At 33.8% G+C, this 9,354-nt stretch overlaps 1 protein-coding gene across 1 annotated transcript in view; it reads left to right on the top strand.

Moving 5' to 3' along the window:
* Positions 1-9,348, top strand: part of LOC106475174 (protein odd-skipped-related 2-like) — a 54,244-nt gene extending 44,896 nt beyond the window's left edge. Inside the window, exons 3-4 of the mRNA XM_013935874.2 lie at positions 6,303-7,098; positions 8,764-9,348. Coding sequence (XP_013791328.2) covers positions 6,303-7,098; positions 8,764-9,151 — 1,184 coding nt within the window. The 3' untranslated portion in view covers positions 9,152-9,348. The remainder of the gene's footprint in view (positions 1-6,302; positions 7,099-8,763) is intronic.
* The last annotated feature ends 6 nt before the right edge of the window (positions 9,349-9,354 follow it).

Raw genomic sequence — 9,354 nt, 5'->3', positions numbered from 1 at the left:
TGAAAATAAGTGTATCGTAAAGTTGTATTCGGAAAGAATAAACCAGTTTTATTAAGTAAGGACTTGTGTCGCTAAAATTTCGTCGGAACGAAGTTACGGAAAGTTAATTAACAAACGGAGACGTAACAGAATATTCAAGGTTCTATTTTTCGACATTTTCTGTCCTTTTTAGCTGTATATTTTTATCCTTCTTCTACGGAAGGAGGTATTTTATATTCTTCTAGCCAGAGTTTTATCTGTTGTGGCATTATATTGTCAAATAGGTGCTAAACATAGCATCCTTGGCGCCACTGCTCGTACTTATGGCGACACGCCGTTATATTAGCATATTCAGATCATCCTTGCAAAAAGCGAATATCCTTCCGTAATGCGTAGTGTACTTCTGTTTTATTTATAACTTCACAGCATGTTACGCATTTTCACGAATGACTTATCAAAAGGTAATTTCCAGCAAGCTGAATTTATGTTTATGGCACGTTAACATATAACTTCGGCAAAACAATCTTTAAATATTCTGATATGATATTCTATCACCTAAAATAAAGTATTAATTTTCAGGCTTAAAAATAAACTACTTCTTTTAAATATATAATTTTATATTGTTTAAAGAATTGCTAAAGGACCTCACGTAATTCTTGAAGAGAGAACTGAACATCGTTGAAAGATATAAAAAAAAGCTTATGTTGATGCAGCTAATCTGCTTGTAGGTAGAACTGATCCACAACAGACGGGAAAGGATAGAATCAAATTGAAAAGACAGTAATATATATAGTTTTTAGCATCAAACGAAATGCTCCAACAATTTCTTCTTCAATATGGGTGTTGTCAAATACAGCGACGACGTTCTGCCTTAAGACTCCATATACAGAATGGACTCAAAAACAACTTTCCTTCAAATTATATATATGTATATATATTAGTTTATATAGACTTTTAGTGCATAAAATGATCTTTCACTTCATAAAAATATATTTACAAGAGGGATTTGATGGATTTGTCTAAAATAAAATTTCTAACACTTTTTTTCCTAAGCAAAATTTTAAAAAAGGTTGAAATATTAAAGTTGATTATGACATTTTATCGATACTTTTTAGCACTTTTAATGAACTGCGGTTATTGGTTTTAAAATACCTTGACATATTTTTATTGATTCATAACCTTTCCATATAGCCTCTTCTCATGTCATTGTTCATCTAAATTCGTACTGTTCACCAAAGTATTGCGTTTTGGTCGTTAGCGTAACAAATACGCAATTACACGCATCATAAAGTAGTGTAATGAAAGTAAACCGTTAAACACGAAACATGGCGTTACGTTTGAAAACTACTATGCTTGTCTAAGTTGGCAGTGCGAAAAATAATAGTTTAAAGAAATTAACGCTATTAAACTGAATATGTGTGGGCGAAAAAGACGGTGGTAGTTCATGAATTAATTTCCAATCACTTCTTCCTCTTTTTCTTCTCTAATATAGTGTCCGACATTTTGAAGTAACTTTAAAATACTATAGCACTTAAAATTCTATGTTTCCTTAATAATAAGGGACGCTGTTTTTCTTTAGAGCTAGATATTTAAATTGAGTGCGAGGGGCATAAAACTCTGATGTGCGCTGGGATCTGATTTCACAGACGTCAGTCAACATTGTTATAACACATCTCCTTATGCCGTATTAATTATGATCGAAGACCACTGGGAGCTTCCGTGTGCGGGTTTGCGTTTTTTTTTTGTTGTTGTTGTTGTTTTACATTTTACAAAAAAAAAAAAGAAATTTAATCGTCACAAAAAATATACAAGTCATCTCTTCAGCATCTTTGGTTTAAAGTTTTGCGTTGGTAAATAAGAAAACCAAGTGAGCGACCTACCATTTGTAAGTGGAGTAAACAAATGTGTCGGTTCTTGAAGAGAAAGAAGTGTATGAATTAGGCTACGGAACATTTAGATTGATTCCCTTAATTTTTTTAAAATAATGTTTCACCAAGATTTACAAAGTCTTAACTAGATTTCCTTGATGTTAATAATGTTCGTTGTAATTTATGATAACAACTCATAGCGAGCTTTTTAAGGTTATTTCTGAATCAGTCTTAAGAAAAGATAAAGTCATAAATGATCTGAGTATCAATTTTTATTCATTCTTGACTTATTTTTATTGTACAATACCATAAGACAGTAAAGGATATCCTAATTAGTAAACTTATTACATATATGTCATCTAGAAGTTTATTAAGAGATGTGGCGCAATGGTATTCTTTGTTTATAAAATTTAAATTCACTTTTTAATAGTTTTTTTTTTCAAATAAGGTTAATGTTAACAAATGTTTTTTTCTTTATTTGGTAAATAAATATACTCCTTTGGACGTGCATAAAAAATTAAAAAGAACTTGTATTTTACATATAATTTTTTGGGGTTTAAACACATTTTTGGCCATAAGTGAGTTTCTTAGAATTTCAGTCCCTCGGTAAACAGAAAAATTTCAAAGTCTGCTCTACTTACTTCATTTAAAACTTAAAGAAGTTTAGAGAGAAGTCGCAGTTACTTAACTGTCAATTTAGCCAGAAAAAAAAAGGCATTTCAATAGGTTTCATTTTAAATTCTCTCTTTTTGTTGTTGTACTTTATTTATTGTTTTGCCCTAGTTTAGCATGTAAAAAAAAAGTGAAACAGTTACACAAGTATTTTCTATAAAGAACCACAGATGTATCCCGTATTTTAATATTTTTCTTCCTTTATCCTAACGTAATTAACAAGGAAAAAGTTCTAAATTAAGTTCTACACCATTATCTGCAGAAAATCAATAGTGTTTCTTGAAGTGTTGCTTTACTTGCAAAAGAAGTATTTGGTCTTATTTTTATTCTGGTTTTCTGACATCACAATGTGTAATTGTTTGTATTTATCAACGGAATGTGGAAAGGTTAAAAGTAAATCATTTGTTGCCAGCCGCGGATCAACCATTTTGAAGTTCTGAAGTAGAATCTATTTCGAAACCACAAATCTATGATAACTTAATTAATACATACGGGTATTCAGTACAGAATTTTACAAAATCTGCTCTAAATAGCTATTATTATTATCATGTTAATACGTTTCTAGTTCTAGCTATATTCTGTCTTCGATCTTCAGCTATATACGATTTCTAATACCTATTTTTCTTTAACGTCCATCAAAGAATCTAGTGAACTTCAAACTTTTTTACGATTGTCTATAAATAATTTTGAAAAACAAGTATTTCTAAAATAACACGACATTTTTACTTGTCATGACGTTAACAAAATTGACACTGTAAGAATACCGCAAACATAACATTAACTAAACGAAAAAAAATGTTTTGCTTACCGTTATTATTACTAGTGTAAAACGTAACTTGAAGGAATTTGGTCTTATTGTTTTGTTTTTACAGCTGTTGTCATTTTTACCGTTTTAGAAGCACTTGAGTAAATCACTTGATAAACACGTAGCTCGTACTTGTACAAATTAGTAAAATTCTGTCAAATGAATATTCCGTGACTAAAAACACGATTTTAATAAATATAACGGATATCTGAATTATATCCTTGTAAAATTACAGTTTTGGAATAGCGCAGATTTTGTGTTATTTGTGTATGCTGACCAAAAATTAAGACATAATCTAATCTGGATGTAAATGGATTAATATGCTTTGTCAGAAGTTAATTTATGAAATCAGATGCATAATTGTGCGTATCCGTTATTGTTTTCCATAAAAAATATTGTTGAAGCTAATAGACCATCTTAAATCTTCCATTTCCACAAACCATATCGTTTACCAACTATTTGTGTCTGTACTAATCACAAATTACATAATTACTCTGAAAGTTTTTTCTATACTTTGCATTACGATTATGGTGTATATGAAATCAAGCGTTTTGAAAACGCTTCTTGTTTAATTATATTAAAATAATGAAATTATGCACACTATAAAGAAACTTAGATCACCAACCTCTGTGTATATTCTGATGAACGCGATATAAAGGAGACATAATTTAACATTTTCAGAGTATAGAACGGTTGTAATTACCAGTTTATACTTTCATACTATGGTATGATCGTCAATACCAGAACTTGTCTCTTCCTTTTGTTTGATAAAATTTATGTACGACACTAAAACTATAATTTATTCTCGTCTCAGAATATATTTTCATTTTTATATAGTGACGTAAGATGTCCTCGTATTTTACACTAAAGTTAGAAAAATGTCATCTAATCAAACTTTTAGCCTCTGAAAATAATAACAGTTATTAGTAACACTTAACTTGCCGAAAAGTCATTGCTATAAATGATCATCAGTCATTCAGAGGTGTACCAACCCGATGTTTTGATCTTGATTCATGCTTAACCATTCCCAAATGACTAGCTTAAACCATCAGTTGTTTCCTAAACGATAAGTAAAAACAAAATGGTCTTCTCAAGTAGCAAGTAAAATCCATGCCATGAAACGTTTTTGAAGAAGACGAGAAACTAAGGTTTCAGGTGTAACAAGGGAATAACTAACCTGTGAAGTTGTGTACTTGTAGATAAAACATCTAACAGTATTTATAATAATAGGTAAAAACATCATTTCTACCAGTTCTAAATTATTATATTTCGGATAGAAAGGTTTCTGACGTGATGTGAATTCAGTGGTTTAAGTTAGGGGACGCGTAGCCTTGAAAAGCACGAAGGTGGTTGGGTGTGAGAAGGGCGCGTGGTTGGGTGTGGTGTCTATTGAAAGAAGGAAGCACGAACCGCAGGCTGGTATTATTAATAGCATAGAATTCAACCTCTCAAGTTTCAAACTAGCAATGACAACAATTTTCTTTCTATTGTCATTCTTCGAAATTTGGAGGCAGATGTACGAGAGCTTATATTGGTCTCAGAGACAAAGACGTGACCAGACTACCCAAACATTATTTTATATTTTTTACTGAGTAATAAACCAACTTCTAAGCCATGTAAAATTACTGTGTAACTGTTAGTAAATTACAGTGTACTTTGCTTCGGCTTTGGGCTTGGCTTTTGTTGGTGAACTTGGTAAATATGGGAAAGTCATCGAAAATTGCTAGGCTTTTAAAGTTAAAATTAAATGGCTTAGCCACTGACTCCATTCTGCGCGGATCTGCACCTCACGTGACTATGATCAGTATTAACGACTTAAGAAAAGAAGGTAAAAGAGCAGAAACACATCACATATAAACTTGTCTTTCAGACCGATGCCATTAACCTTATATAGGCTATATTTCAACTTTCAGACGTTAGATATCTCTTAAAGAGTTGATGTGTAACTTGACGGCAAGCGCTCAGGTGAGTTTAGAGTTAGGCACATGAACAAGTAGTCCTTCACGAATTCTTCAGCACACTATGGCGCCCATACTTTTTTCATAAATACTTCGAAGCTGGGTCTACATAATTATGTCCTTATTTATAGTATAGAAACGGGGGCTATCACGATTCGTGTGCTCTCATTTAGTGAATGTGGCGTAGTCGCTGTTCCGAGGCCTGATTAATATAATGTAGGTCTTATACATTCTCACGGTTTTAGAACCACAGATATAACGTAACCTCCTACATTGTTAAATAATGTATAGATGATATATATATATTTTGTTCTGTAGGAAGTGCCAACTTAATTTGAAATTTTAAATTCAAGCTTATTCTTTGTGTGTAGTCTTAAGTTGTTCATAATATATTTAATTGTTCGTTTAATTAACTTAGTCTCTTAGCACTCTAGAAGCTCTGAAATGAATCAAAATAACAGCGTTACGGAAATAATACGCAATCTCTCTACATTTCTGGCCGACACCGATATCTTTCTTATTTCTATTAATTAAGTATGTATCTGATTAGCTCAGTACCATAATGCTACATCCAAATTATGTTTTTATAGTTAACTAAAAGTATCAAGTGCCATAAGACCCAGTTTACTGTACTTTCCTACTTTTTATCATGGTTTTTATTAGCTTGCAATTTTTGTTATATAATATTTAGTTCTAGCCTAAACAGATATGCCTTCCATGGTTTTTAAATAAGTTAAATAATCCTACTTTTTATTTTTGTTTGATTTACTCTATGAAATTTTTCACATTATAGAATTTAGCTATCTTTACATGCTACAAAATATTTCGATCAACATTACGTGATTATGACACTAAAAAGGCTTTCCTTAAGTATTCATGACATCATGTGCGTCCATATACTTTTAATTATTATACAAATAATGAAGAAGTATATTCATACAAGTTTGTAAAAACACTATTTCTTTGTCTATGTGTTTTTACACGTATATATATATATATATATGTTTGTCTTCTCGGTAGATGTCGCTCGACAGAAACCCACAACTCCTCATTGTGTAAAGTGTTCATCCATCCTTGTTAATGAGGGTTATTCAGTGACAGACCAACGGGAGACACAAGCGTCGTGGAACAGTTTACTTTCTGTAACGTCCAAACCACAGTTTTCAGAACTCAGAAATTCTTGCACCATGCGCACGATGCTACAGAACTTCTACTCTCCTCCTCAGATGCATATCGCAGCCCCTTTCCCCTTGCTTCCGCATCCTTTTGTCGCAATGATCGAATGTACTAAACACGTGGGAGGGTACCCGATTTTTATGACAGAAACTACTCAGACTCCGGAAGTGGGTCAAGAGAAGACTGTAAGTTCTGATGACAAATCAGAAAAAAAGGCGATGGTATTTGACTTATCCACTTCTCTGTCTAAAAAGAAACCTAGGTTTGATTTTGCTAGATTAGCTGAATCCGCTACGTCTAAAGACGAAGATCTGGATTGTTTACACCCCAAATCCTTAGACCTTCAAGGACAGAGCAATCCATCCCAGACATCAATGTCTGCGATCATTGCCAGCCGTACCTTTCCACTAGTGACGCCTTACTACACCAATTTAGGCACTGGACTGTTCAACCATAAAGGAACACGAGGTAGATGCACTTCGCGCCCTAAGAAGGAATTCATCTGCAAGTATTGTCAACGAAGGTTTACCAAATCCTACAACTTACTGATTCATGAACGAACACATACTGATGAACGCCCTTACACCTGTGATGTATGTCAGAAAGCTTTCAGAAGACAAGATCATCTCAGAGACCACAGGTAGACGAAAGTCATCTTGGAATTTTTTATTTGTTTAATCCTTCCAAATAAGGAAATAAACAGCGACCTAATTATTAACAATGTATTTTAACCTCTTCCAACTTCTAAAATTATCCTTACATGTTCAAAATAAATATAGGTCTATAGATAGTGAAATATGTGTTCCTCGTACAGGGCATTTTTCCATCATCACCAATAACGTGGAATTGAGGAGGCAGAACTCATTTTATCTTAACCGGCTTCAAAATTGGTAACTTCTGTTTAATGGATTATAACTGACTATATATTAAATAAATAGTTGCGTATTCCCGCTTGGTAAAGTAAGCAATAACAGTTTAACCATAGACTTCTCGCGCTAGTTTAAAAATCGCCTGCTAAATACGCCTGCGAAACCATAAGTCCTTACTGCACGTGGATTCCACGCGAAGCGCTTGGAAGAAGTGCTAATGATATGTAGTGACATGATTTCTATGTTGTTGTTGGTTTTTTTTTTCTTTTGGCGATTCTAGAATCTCTTATTATTATTATGTTTTGTCTGTTTTGAAATCACTGGCTTGACATAATTAACTTATATTTCAAATGTCCGTGTCCTTATAAATGCTGTAAGAACTTATTACTGATTTCTTTGCCAAAATTATTTGTCAAGTGAAATAGAATGAGTTTTGATAAACAGCTAATCATTTGATTGTTTTCAACTTAGTAACCACAGAAACAGGTGAATGGCATTAGAGAAAAATAAAATACGATATTTGTTGAGCCACACTCCAAAAAAAAAAAAAATGGGTTAAACGTAAAATAAAAGTTACTTTCTCGGCTATCATGTTCTTCGATTATATAGTGAAAAATGATATAACCATCAAATGAGCTTGCATATATCCATACAAAAAAATATCCGTCTGTTTGTTTGGTGTCGGCAAAATGAACAAGTAATCAAACAAATAGTTCGCTTTTGGCAGCCATGTCAATTTTACCGTTTTAATGACACGAATGAGGGCACAAATGAGAGAGAGCCTGGTGGTTAGGGCACTTGCTAGCAATCTGCGGGTTGCATGATCGAAACCAGGCGCCGAAGTATGGTCTCCCTTTCAGCCATGGGAGCGTTATAGTATGACGGTTAATTCTACTATTCGTTGGTAAAAGAGTTGGCGGTGGGTACTGCCAGCTGGTTGCCTTTTCTCTGGTCAGCTGTTCAAAATTAAGGATGGGAGTAGATAGCCTTAGTGGTTTTGCCATAGACAAAACACACACACACACAATTGAGTGAGGAGGTCGGTAGCAAAATACGAGAAACCAGCGTCGCAAAATATAAGTGACGTTTAATGCCACGCGTTTGTCACCGGGTGTCTTTGCATCCATCGAATGGATCGTGCATTACGGCTCAAAATAGTGGAAGAGGGCGGTCCATGCCCCTCGAGTAGCATTTACTTTTTAATTCCGCTATTTCCGATGACTTTTATCTTTACATAATTCTATGTAACTTAAATCTCCTCTGTTTCATATTTGAAGTTGTGCATAAGATTGACACAATCATATTTCTAAAATAACATTAGCTAGATTTGGTAGTAAGAATAAATAATTGGAATATAGTTTCACGAATTGGTTTATATATCAAATGTAGCTAATCAGATAATATCTTATGTTTTGTTCTACTTTCTCCATTTCTAGGTACATTCATTCGAAAGAAAAACCGTTCAAGTGTTCAGAGTGCGGGAAAGGCTTTTGTCAGTCTAGAACTTTAGCGGTCCACAGAATCCTTCACTTGGAGAGTTCTCCTCACAAGTGTGCAACGTGTGGTCGCACTTTCAACCAAAGGAGTAACCTAAAAACACACCTTCTCACCCACACCGACCTCAAGCCATACAACTGCGGTTCCTGCAGTAAGGTCTTCCGTCGAAACTGTGACCTTCGACGGCATGTTCTTACTCACGCCTTCGACCTACCAGGAGAGAAGATTATTTGTAGCTCATTCTCTTCACACGTCTCTTCTAACCGAGAGGTTGAGCTGAACAGCCCTCAGTCCCATCTTTCAGATGTTCTGGACGTTGAAAACTGAAATGTCCTTATGTACAGAGAAAGAGATTGGAAAGTGCTCTCGTAAATTCAATAATTCATGTAAATTCTCAGTGAAACAATATCTCCTTTGTTAGTTAGTGTAAATTCTCAGTGAAACGATATCTCCTTTGTTAGTTAGTGTAAATTCTCAGTGAAACAATATCTCCTTTGTTAGTTAGTGTAAATTCTCAGTGAAACGATATA

Source organism: Limulus polyphemus, unplaced genomic scaffold, assembly GCF_000517525.1.
Source record: "Limulus polyphemus unplaced genomic scaffold, Limulus_polyphemus-2.1.2 Scaffold145, whole genome shotgun sequence".
Taxonomy (NCBI): domain Eukaryota; kingdom Metazoa; phylum Arthropoda; class Merostomata; order Xiphosura; family Limulidae; genus Limulus; species Limulus polyphemus.
The sequence above is the reverse complement of the archived record's forward strand: the minus strand, read 5'-3'. Positions and strand labels throughout refer to the sequence as shown.